This window comes from Pinus tabuliformis, chromosome 5_1, assembly GCF_031772625.1.
Source record: "Pinus tabuliformis cultivar Carrire ecotype Pingquan chromosome 5_1, CPIR1, whole genome shotgun sequence".
Lineage (NCBI taxonomy): Eukaryota > Viridiplantae > Streptophyta > Pinopsida > Pinales > Pinaceae > Pinus > Pinus tabuliformis.
The window spans coordinates 592,163,090-592,175,908 of NC_142305.1; the positions used below are offsets into that span (position 1 = coordinate 592,163,090).

At 34.5% G+C, this 12,819-nt stretch overlaps 1 protein-coding gene across 1 annotated transcript; it reads left to right on the forward strand.

Annotated features, from left to right (window-relative positions):
• The first annotated feature begins 4,503 nt into the window (after positions 1 to 4,503).
• On the forward strand, positions 4,504 to 7,817 carry LOC149166255 (receptor-like protein EIX2). Its single transcript, XM_089431313.1, has one exon. The coding sequence runs from the start codon at positions 4,653 to 4,655 to the stop codon at positions 7,539 to 7,541; it is 2,889 nt and encodes a 962-aa protein (XP_089287439.1). The 5' UTR covers positions 4,504 to 4,652; the 3' UTR covers positions 7,542 to 7,817.
• Positions 7,818 to 12,819: the final 5,002 nt, after the last annotated feature.

The window sequence follows — 12,819 nt, forward strand, 5'->3', positions numbered from 1 at the left end:
TCTGAAATTTATTACAACCACTGAATGTTGCCATGACTGGAGGGTCATTCTCCTCAAGCAGCTTCTCAGTAATAACACGATTTCCTCTTTGATACTACAAATAATATGAGCATTTTTAGGAAGATCAGATTTCGATTGTCTCCTCCTCCTCTCTTTTGAAGATGCCTTCACATCAATTAAAGATTTGCGATATGTGAGATATTTACTGCCAATGTAATTAATCTACTTGATTCTCCCCTTCAATCATTAATCCGATGGGCCATCTGATACCGACAAATTGGAACGCGGACTCTAAATCTAATATCAGCCTCATTGTTGCAATCATCTACGAGGTACATGGGAATGCTCAATGCTTCCAGCAATGGTAAGGCCTTCAATAATTTTTTCGCAATGGAATTCGACACAGTCCAGGACTTTCAATACTTTGTTTGCAATGGAATTCAACACCTTCTAGGACATTGAATTTGAGGATATCAACGACGACCATGTGGGAATCGATCTCAATAGAATGATCTCTAATATTTCTGCTGTTATATCGTACAAGAATGGTAAATTGGCCTACTAATCGTGGGTGCTGAGTCTGAAAGTGTAGAGGATTTAAGGGCATGGATAACCTATGATGGTGTGAATCACAAGCTTAATGTAAGCTTAACAACTGTTGGTTTTTGAAAACCATTATGGCCTCTGTTATTATCTGTTGGTTTGGAAAAACCCTTTTGGCCTCTCTTATTTTCTGCAAAGAGACGTGAAGGCGAGCAATGGCATGTGCTGGTACAATACCACTTGGGAAAAAAACCTCAAATGACATGTGAACCCGAGGCAACCTTCCACGTGTTAGATTTTAACTCGAACGACGACAAAAATGGGAGGTGGAGATTGGCTGGGATGAACAATGTTTGCCTAGCCCAACCTCGCAATGAAAACACCTTCGTTGTAATTACAAGTTATGTAAATATAAAAGAACCTCAACAATAATTACAATGAATATATGAGCTTAATTAAAAGAACCTCAACAATAATTACAATGAATATATGAGCTTAATACTAGTCCTAAATAATATACACCATAAGGAATAATAATAACACATATTGCTATCTTTGAATTTAGTAAAAATAATGTGACAATGTGAATAACATGTAACTAGTAATAAATAGTAAATTACCTTTTCATTTAAAAAATTACAAGTTTATAATGTTAAAAGATAAATTTGGAGATGTATGTTACAATTAATTTTTCTTTAATAAGAATTTGATAATATGAATATATAGGGAGCAATTCAATTGAAATATTATATAAATAAATAAATTCAAAATTCAAATTTTCACAAGTCAAACCAACCAAAAATTTAATATCCATAATATCGATAAAAACATTATATTTAATATTACATGTTTAATTTTATTTTTATATAAATTTTGAATATAAAAATGATGTTATCCTAATTATTAGATCCAAAAGAATTAAAAATAATTCTATTTTTCTTAAGTGAAGATACATAGATACTCAAAACATTATAAATATAATAAAAAAAAATAAATTTAGGATATTCGGGTAAGAAGATGCTATTCTTAGATGCAAAATAATTAAAACAATTATGTCTTTCTTAAATTAAAATAAAAAAAAATAATTAATATTCTCAACAATGGCAAAAGGGAAAAATTCAATACATAATTAAAACACGCCTGCATTGTCAGATGAGAGGAAAAATTATTTTTAATTGATTGCAATCTAAGCGCAAGCGATAAGGACACTCTAAAAGAACATGAGGAGTGATATTAAAATTCTGTCTTGTCTTAAAAAAAAATTACAAGCATATTTTGACAGGAGAATATGCCCTCCTCATCTCAGAAGACTTTATATATATAAATATAGGATTAGAAAATGTTTACTTATTTTTAAGTAGGTTAAATTTAAATTAGGGTTAGCTTTAATATTAAATGGAAAAATGATTTCTACATTGATAAAATATTGTTATTAAGAATGTGTAAAGCTATAAAAGTTTGAATCAATAACTTAATAATTAAATATCATCAAATTTGATATAAGTTATTTATAATTTTTTAGTTAAATAAAATTAATTTCATCCGTATCACCTTTTAAAATGGTTTATTTATATTTTTGTGAATATAAATTTAACTGTAAGTTAAATTTGAAAAATGTTTGCTATCTAAAGCAATGTCTCAACCGCAATTTTATTTTAAAATAAAGATTATTTAAAAACCCTCATCATTTTCTAATTGAAAGTGCGTTGCAGAGCCGGGAAATGCGCACTTAACCTCAATATTGTTGTCGTCCTCCTCGCCTTCATGGTCTCACTATTGTTGTCGTAATCACTCTCAATATTCAGCCAATCTTGAAGAAATCCTGAACTTCTTATTTTCTTGAAGAAACTGAGTCGTGAGGCCTCTTAATACCCTTTTTTTGTTTAATGGATGGAAGGAAGGAAGCAAGTAATAATACATTAGTCTGAACGGGGGCAGCCAGAAGTCCTTGGCAATTTCCTGGCCACTGCTTTTTCGAGTCTTGGATGTGACGCATTGATCAAACGTAAAGCATTTAGCAGAAGTTCCGGGCAATTTCTCCTATTTTATTTTCAAATCTTTACAGACCACATATACTGATGTATTGTGATTAAACATAAAGCATTTAACAGAAATTCTTAGGCAACTTCTTCCCCAATGCATTTTCAATTCTTCCCACTACCAGGTATGACGCATTGATTAAATATAAAGCATTTAGTCCCAGTTGTGACGCATTGATTAGATATAAAGCATTTAGTCCAAGTTGCGGGTCATTTTTAAATAATTAAATAGTTTTTTAATAATGCCACGGCCCAGATATCTACGAAGCTTGCCACCAACCATACACGGATGCATTGTTCCCGGGAAATTTCTGAGTCAATTTCTTGGATGCCACAATGGTCACAATTGGTAAAGAAAGTGGTTTCATTTTCCTGGAAAAAGAAGAGAGTCACTATCTATTTACTGTACTGCATAGCATGTCACTATCAATTTACTGTCCTGAACTCTTGTACTGTCTCTGCTGTCCTGGATACTGGTAGGCAAGGGCTAACGAACCTGCTATCGGGCATTAAATGCCCGCTTAGCTGCAAGCTCGATAGCCATATAACTCTCGATGCGGACGGAGTGTTCGGAAAGTCACCGGGCGCGGGTGTTTTATATGGCTATTGAGCTTGCTGCTAAGCGGGCATTTAATGCCCGATAGCAGGCTCGTTAGCCCTTGCCCATACTGGGACTCCATGATTGTCAGAGCTGGCCATACCATGCATGATGATGCCCATCAATTCATTCACATTCACATCCTTCAGTCGACCAAACTAAGACTTTTCATTTATTGGATAATGAGAATTTTAAAACTTTTATCTATTTCCTATATTTCACTTTCACATTCACAAGTTAAGGAGGGCAAAGGTTTTCATTGCTCAATTAAGAACCAACTTTCTCATTAACTTAGGTGTGTAAACAAGTATGGGATTAAGGAATTCAACCATTCTCATTGCTCAATTAAGAACCAGCTTTCTCTTCAACTTAGGTGTGTAATGGGATTAAGGAATTCAACCATACTTTCCATGTGCCCTATTTGTGATGTAAAACAAAAATATATCATTGTAGCTAGCATTCCGTGGAGGGCAAAGGTTCTCATTGCTCAATTGGAATTCAACCCTATTTGTGATGTAAAACAAAAATATATCATTGTAGCTAGCATTCTGTGGAAGGCAAAGGTTCTCATTGCTCAATTAAGAACCAACTTTCGCATCAACTTAGGTGTGAAACAAGACGATGGAAAATGCCTATAGAGGTTTGGGAAGAACGTGTGTGTTAGGTGTGAAACAAGACGAGCAAAGGTGTGTTAGGTGTGAAACAAGACAAGCAAAGGTTCTGATTGCTGAATTAAGAACCAACTTTCGCATCAACTTAGGTGTGAAACAAGACTATGGAAAAGGCCTAAAGAAGTTTGGGAAGAACCTGTGTACATTGTCTTTTCAGCGAGAGGATTGTTGGAAGGTTGGGCCAGCTCATTATCAATTTAATAAGAAAATGATTGAATTGCAAAAAACAAAACCCAGAAAACCATAATCTCATAGATTATTTTTAGTCTAAATATCATTTTATTTAATTTCAAAAAAATATATAGTCTAAATATCATTTTATTTAATTTTAAAAAAATATGTTCCATAAACTATTTTTAGTATCTTAAATATTAAAATCACGTGACAAATTTAAAGTCTAAAGTCTAAATCTGGTTAGACTGAGGCGTTTAGATAGGGAAGATTAACATTAAAAACAAATCAGAAAAAGTTTAGTAGATTAGAAAAGTTTAGTAGATTAGAACGCCACTCGTGAAGAAAACCCACGTATTGGTCAAATTCGCAGCGGTTAGACGGAAACTGAAAAAGATTGACATATGCATTGGAATTTGCACATTCACGGTATTTGCCGAAAAGAAGCTAATATCACCAGTTAGTTCGTTCCAGAAAGGCTCTTCAATATAACGAAACCATTTGGTTACTTCATTAGGGTAACGAAGTGAATTTCGTGAATCCTCCTCTCTTCCTTTGCGCAGGCTATGATGCTATCTATCATGAATGGGATCGCACTTCTGAGATACCAGGCGCCCACATAAAATCACTATGATGACGAAAACAAGCAGCAATCATTGCAGATACACATCTTTGAAACAAGAATGGCCACTTACAGGTACTATCCAAACAAGCTTACACAGTTTTTTAATACGGCTGTTGATATGTTACATAGGTTTTACGGGTATGTTCACGTCTGTTTCTTCTGAAACGAATTGTTCGAGTTACGAAATGCAATCTCTCTTGGCTTTTAAAACCACTTTGCATGATCCTCTGGGACGTTTGGGTTCGTGGAATGCTTCATTAAGTTGTTCTGAATGGGAAGGTGTTTCCTGCGACAAACGGACAGGCCAAGTTGTTGCGGTAGATTTGCATAATTGCAATTTGAGCGGTGCCTTCTTTCCTGAAGAACTGGTCGGGCTAAGGGATTTGCAGAGTTTGAATGTAAGCTCCAATAATTTTACAGGTCAAGGTATCCCCCAAGAGCTGGGGCTATTGAAAAATTTGACATACCTCAACCTGTCCACATCAGGATTTGCAGGTACCATTCCATGGCAGCTCGGAAATTTGTGTAGCTTGACAGTACTAGATCTCTCCTCCTCGGAGCTTTCTGTGTTGGCAAGTCACGATCTCTCGTGGCTTACAAATCTGACGGCGTTGGAACATCTTTCTCTTGACAGAGTCGATCTCTCATCAACCTCATCATCATCATCATGGGGACAATCAGTCAGTCGGCTTTCTCACCTCAGAAATCTTTCGATGTCAAACTGCGGACTGACAGGTTCCATTTCCCCTTCCCTGCAGAAGCTTTCCTTCCTACAAATCTTACATCTTGATAGAAACACATTTCACTCTGAATTTCCCAGTTGGTTAGGGAATATGAAGAATTTGGTCTCACTGCAGATGAGCAGTGCAAATGTCAATGGATTTCTTCCATTTGAGAGCCTCTCTCGGCTTCCTAATTTGAGAAGGATTTATCTGGGAAATAATAAAATTAGGGGGAATGTTTCTCAGATTTTTCAGGGAAAATGGAAGAAACTAACAATATTCCAGATGCCAAACAATAGTTTGTCCGGTTTTATACCACCTGCTATAGCAAATCTATCATCTCTGATTCAGCTACAACTGCAAAAAAACAGGTTGAATGGAGTGATACCAGAATCATTGGGACACCTCCCATCGCTTACTGTACTAAACTTGGGCTACAACCATTTGACGGGGTCTATCCCTGTATCCCTAGGTTTGTTGTCTAAAGTGACCAACATCAGTTTTACTCACAACGTTTTGAACGGAGCAATCAGAGAGGCGCACCTCAGAGGCCTTAACAACCTGAAATATCTCGACCTGTCGAATAACAAATTAAGCTTCAATATCACCTCCGCGTGGACTCCGCCATTTGATTTAGATGTGTTGATATTAGCTGTTTGTGAAATAAAGCCGGCGTTTCCTGTTTTTCTGAGGACTCAACGCTCTATTACCATCCTGGATCTAACCAATAATAGTATCAATGAAGAAATCCCTTCATGGCTGTGGAATCTTCCCAAGCTCGAGAGGTTGGTCCTATCGTATAATCTGTTGAAAGGGTCAATACCACCTCAACTGTACAACTCCTCGACTTCATTGAAGCAGGTGGAGTTACGAGCGAATCAGTTCCATGGCAGCCTTCCCTATCCACCAAGTTCTGCTGCAGGCTTCCCTGTGGAACTTGATCTGTCAACTAATAATATTACAGGTCCAATCCCCTCAGAAATGTGTTCGATGTTGAAGTCTTCTACTTTTTTGTTCCTAGCATCGAATAAACTGGAGGGGCAGATTCCTGGTTGCATTTGTGAGCAAACAAAGTATCTAGAAGCTCTGGATCTTTCAGACAATAGGCTCTCTGGCAAACTGCCTTCACATTTGGGTAACTGCTCTTCTCTCCAGGTATTGAATGTGGCAAATAATGAATTTCTGGGGCAGATACCAGTGGAACTGGGAAAACTTAACAAACTTCAGGTATTACACATCAATGGCAACATGTTGAGTGGGAAGATTCCCATGTCTCTGCAAAACTGCAAAAACTTAGAAATTTTGGATTTAAGTAGAAACAATCTATCAGGGAAAGTGCCTGAATGGATTGGGGATCTTTCGATGCTCCGCATACTCAATCTCAGGTCAACTAATTTTGAAGGTGAGATACCTATCCAGATTGGGTACCTTCAGAAGCTCCAAATTCTTGATCTGGGAATAAACAATCTGTATGGTTCGATACCACGACAGCTTTCAAACTTATCAACAATGAAGAATGAAGATTTCACAAGGTCTTGGTCCATTGATCTTAGATATGGACAGTACCATACGGATGTGGTTAATTTGATGGTTAAGGGTCAGTACATGGAGTATATTTTCTACGACCTCTGGACTGTCACTTTTATGGATCTGTCAGGAAACAGCCTTACAGGTGATATCCCAAAGGAGATTGGATATCTGAAGGGCCTCCTGATGTTGAATGTATCACATAATCATTTTACTGGACAGATTCCCCAAGAATTAGGCAACATGGTCGATTTAGAAACTTTAGATATGTCATACAACCAGTTGGAGGGGAAAATACCTACAACGCTTGCAAATCTGAAGTCCCTGAGCTGGTTAAACCTATCAAATAACAATCTATCAGGGAGGATTCCAAATGGGCCGCAATTCAACACATTTGAGGCAAATTCTTTCTGGGGTAATCCAGGGCTGTGCGGGCTTCCCCTTGCAACAAGCTGCAGCGAACACACTCGAGAGGAGGATGACGGCAGGGACGAGAATGTGCAGTGGTGGGAATCGTGGAAAGTTGGTATAGGATTTGGTTGGGTAACAGGATTTGGAATTGTGATCGGAGCGTTAGTTCTCAGCGGGCGATGGGGGAGGAAGTATTTTAAGCTCGCTGATACTTTCATGGCATCTTTAAAATAAAATCACAAAAAGCTAGAAATATTATAGTATTTGCACGGTTAAGCCCCGGGTTTCCAAATTTAATTAATGGACTCTGCGTATAAGTCAACAAATGCGTCAGAAATCATCGAATCCATCCCATTGGCATTACATTATTTTCCGTAACTTTTGTCCTATTTAAAGGACCAGTACTAAATATATGTTTGTTTCATTCATTTAAGAGTACTCTAATGAGATGTGTGGTGTGCCGGTAGAGTTAGTTGGGCGAGATTCACGAGTTCAGGGGTCAAATCATACTGAATATATTATCTTGTTATAGTGTGCAGTTCAAGGAGTAGACTTCTTGCAGGTTGTTGGATGTAATCTTGGTCATAAAAAATTAGTATATCTGCTTGCAGGTTGTTGGTTGTAATCTTGGTGTTATAGTGGGTTAGCTGTAAGTTTTGGTATGGTTATTTATTAAAATTTGGTGGAAATTTTGGTAAGGAGTTGTTTTTAGTGTGATTTTTTGGAAGTTTTTCCAGTGGGACACAGAAAGTCCAAAAATAGCACTAAAGACAACTCTGTCTTTTTTATTGTGCTAAATCTATTTCTAACATAAAAAACTATTCAAACACTCTTCAACATCATTCATTTATCTTCTAAAAATCAATTGCCATTCCGACTAAACTTAGACCTGCTCAACTCTCTAAATAGTTTGGGAAATATTTAATTTATGAACATAAAAATATTAAATAATTAATTAAAACTAAATTCACTTTTAACTATTTTTTAACACATGGGAACATGTATCAATGTTTTAAAATTGCCTTTAATAATATTAGTCTATTTTTTTGGGTTTTTAGTAAAATCACTTCTTAAGTAAGTAAAAGTAGTTTTAAGACATATTCCATATTTAGAATTCACTTCTAATCTATATAATTTATTAATTAGATCTTAAAACTTACAAACATTTTATAATAATAATTATTATTATCCAATTTTAAGGTCACCGCCAAACCAGACACCAAATTGGTGTATGAGATGCCCTTGTTTGTGGGACAAAGGACCCAACTCCACACAACGATTTGACTGCTAAGTCTACGAATACATACATACTCTACCCCCTCTGGTTTTGACCCTGACCTCTTAGGAAGAGAATTGCAACAAATATTTTTTTTAATTAAATTTGATGTATCAATATTTTAAAATAAACTAGCTAAAATAATATTTTAAAATATACTAACTAAAATAATAAGAAATTTCATTTTTTTATTCTTTATCTTTGTCTTGGATTTAAAAAATTAAGATAATTTATTAATTATATAATAAATATATTTTCAAAATTTTACTTTAATTATCAATAATTAATAAATAAACAACAACAAAAATTAACCTTTCTAAAATATTTATCTATTTAACTTATATAATTATCTTAATATTATAAATACTTATTATTTTATTATATTTTAAAATTAATTAAAATACTACCATTTTTAAAATTAATTTTCACTAATCAATTATTCTGGAGATGTGGAATGAGCTAATACACTTTTCCATGTCAAAATCCAGTTCTTACGTTTCTCCTTAATCTAAGGATTTTGGATTAAGATAGTTAATTATTAATTTCTTAATGTAAGAACAATTTGTATAGTATATTTTTGTAACCCGGGGATTAAGTTCTCCGCAACTTCTTTTCCGTTTTCCGTGTCTTTTTATTTTGTTTCCGCTGATGGTGGGAGCAAAGTCAAAACAGTTACCGATTGGATTTAAAAACTCGCACGAATTTCGCATTGAGTTAAGGTTCACTTGAGTTAGAGGTCACAAGCTTTCACGATATAGTTGTTTTAAGAAGGCGCTTTGAATAAATACATTGTTTTTCGGAAATGGGTTGGTTTCTCAATGAGATTAAATTTAAATAATCTTAGTTTTCCTAGAACTTTTTAGATTCACATTAAAACTCTTTTCTAAAAATAGCAACTGAAATTCTTTACATATGTTTAATAATATTTTAAAGTTAATGTTTCAATGTTTACAACACTTAAATTATTTCTATTAAATTTAAATGCATCTTTTTTCAATAATTTTATACATATTTTATTTTGATTTTTGATTAGCCGTAGTCTTAAAAATATGCTTTTTTTGCTCTGAAAGTTATGGAAATTCTTGCTACATTTTGAAAAAATCTGTCAGGATATTTGTAGATCTAAGTAAAAACTGTTAAAATTAATCATTTTGGGTGCTTTAGATGTTTTGATGGTGCTGATCCATTTCCACCATCAAAAACATGATTCAAACACTGCATCTAGATTTTTTGAATTTTTTTTGCCCGATTCCAGCCAGCCACTTTTAGCCATCTAGACAATTCCTCCACCTTCGTAGACGACTCCTTTTGATTATATAATTCTAAATAAATTTATTTATTCTTTACATTCCTCTAATAAAATACAATATAGTATCACTATGCGTGCTTTTTGATGAAGGATATGATTTTTGATAGTGTTTTCTTTTTTTTATTTATAAATGAATGATATAGTTATGTGATGGAGTTACCATTGTTACTAGAGTTAGTTTGTTTTATTCTAGTTGTAGATTACTTGATTATTTGACAAATCACTGCTATTGTTATTACATTTTTGGATGTCCATAATATCATACTAAAATCAAAATTGAAGAAATAAAATCACACTTAAATCAAAATTGAAAATATATAGTAAACTACACTTCTTGTAATCTAAAATAGTGTTGGTTTATAGTGTATCCAGAATCTCTTCAACACCTCCCTAATATATTTGTGAAAATCAAGATTATAATTATGTGACTCTACAACATTATTTCTTTCTTATTTTGTATCGTTTTACTTATTTCTCTTTTCAATTTTCTTTTATATATAAAAATACCATTTCCAAATTCTCAATGCAATGTACGAAATCTTAACCTACAATGTTTGGCAATTACCATGGTATAAAGTATTATATAAACCATAAGATTCAAGGTTCAAATCTTGGTGTTGATATCTTTGATCTAGTTGTGTGAGTGGGTGTTTGTCCTGTATGTAAGCTCCTATGCTCTGTGGCTCAACTCAATGATGACTAATGTTGCTCCCCCTTTCACAGTAAGTCATCTTTAAAATATCCCAAAATTCTTTGAACTTGTCACTTCTACAATCCTGAGAATATTAATGATGTTATCCAAACATTGTTGATAGTGTGACATCATCCTTCCTATTCAAAAAAAAGTTGATCGTTTTAATCTTGTGTCGTGGTGTCATAGTTTCTTGACTTAATCTCATTCTCATCTTAACCAACCAAAAGTCATAATTGCATTGAGAGGCGCTCTACAACCCACTATGGGGGTAGATAGCTCAGTAGGTGGTAGATCTCAAGCGTAAACACGTAAACATTTAACATGTAATGTTTAACATTTATCATTTAATATTTTTAATCTACTATAGGCCCTATTTAGAAATAAATATAATTATTATTAAGTATAAACACAATATAAATTTAAAATATAAAGAGGTTTAAGAACACTCAAAAAAGAGGTATGGTAAATAAGTAAAAATATAAATAAACAAGAGGTATGGTAAATAAATAAAACATTTATTTATAATTACTCTAGAGTTGTGGTAAATAAATAAAAATATAAATAAACTAGAGGTATGGTAAATAAATAATATATATATATATATATTATATTTACTCCATAAACCTCTTTATATTTAAGAAAACTCAAAAAAGAGGTTTTATTTAGGTGAAGCCTATAGGTTAAATACCATGGACAAATTATTATTAATATCATGGGCCAAATACCATATTTATAAAAGAGGTATAAAGAGGTACAATAAATAAATAAAAGTACATCAAATAGGATTAGAAATGAACATCTAATTATATACCAGTACTATGGGCCAAATACCATGGTAAATAAGATAAGTATGGTAAATAAAAATATAAATAAACCATAGGTATGGTAAATAAATAAAACCTCTTTTTATATTTACTCCATAAACCTCTTTATATTTACGAATACTCAAAAAATAGGTTTTATTTGGGTGAAGCCAATGGGTCAACTACCATGGGAAAAATTATTATTAATACCATGCAAAAAAATAGTATTAACCCTAATATTAATATTAAAATATTATTATTATTATTAAATATAATATTCATATTAATTTATTATAATATTAATATTATTAAATTTAATTAACTTTGGATTAATACAATATTAAATATGTTATATTATAATGTATATTAATATATCATGATATATATTAACTCTAGATATATATGGGAGGGAAGAACAAAGGCATTGAGTGATAGAGGTGGGGAGATACGGGGACTCACAAGGGAGAGATGGAGATAACTTGAAGGAGAGGGGAGAGGAGGAAAGAAGAGAGAGAGAGGAGCAGAGGAGTGAGAGAGGTAGAAAAGGGTAAGAGAGGGAGAGGGAGACAAAAAGATGGAGGGGGGAGAGAGAGAAGGAGAGAGGGAGGGAGAAAGTGAGAGGATTGGATGGTAGAGAGAGAGAGAGAGAGAGAGAGAGAGAGAGGAAGGACGAGAGAGAGGAGGAGAGAGGGAGGGATAGAGAGATGGATTTGGAGGGGGAGAGAGGGAGGGAAGAAGAAAGACATAGACAGTGAGAAGTTGAGAGAGAGAGGGAGTGACAAGGGAGAGATGGAGAGAGAGTGCGTATGTTTAAGGGTGAGATAAAGAGACAAAGAAGGAGAGATGGAGAGAAGGGGGAGAGAAGGAGAGAGGGAGGGATATATTAAGAGGGAGAGAGAGAGAGAGAGAGGACTGGAAAGTAGAGAGAGAGAGAGAGGACTAGAGAGAGAGAGAGAGGGAGAGAGAGAGAGGAGGGTAAAGAGAGAGAGAGAGAGAGTGATAGGGGAAGAGAGAGGGAGGTAGGAGAGGAAGGATTAGAGGTAAGACTTGAGAGAGAGTAGGAGAGTAATGGGGAAAGAGATAGGATTGGAGGGAGAAAGATGGGAGAAGAGAGAGGGAGGTAGGAGAGAAAGGAAGAGAGAGAGAACCTAAGAGAGAGGAGGAGAGAGGGAGGGATAGAGATATGGAGTTGGAGGGGGAGAGAGGGAGGGAAGAAGAAAGACATAGAGAATGAGAAGTGGAGAGAGAGAGGGAGTGAAAAGAGAGAGATGGAGAGAGAGTGTATATGTTTGGGTGTGAGAGAAATATATAAATAAGGAGAGATGGAGTGAAGGGGGGAGAGAAAAAGAGAGAAGGAGAGAGGGAGGGATATCGTAATAGAGTTGGAGGGTGAAGAGAGAGAGAGAGAGAGGTGGGAGAGAAAGGAAGAG

What these genes read in the sequence shown, in the direction of transcription:
- LOC149166255 (XM_089431313.1), top strand. Translation starts at nt 4,653, where the DNA reads ATGATGACGAAAACAAGCAGCAATCATTGCAGATACACATCTTTGAAA.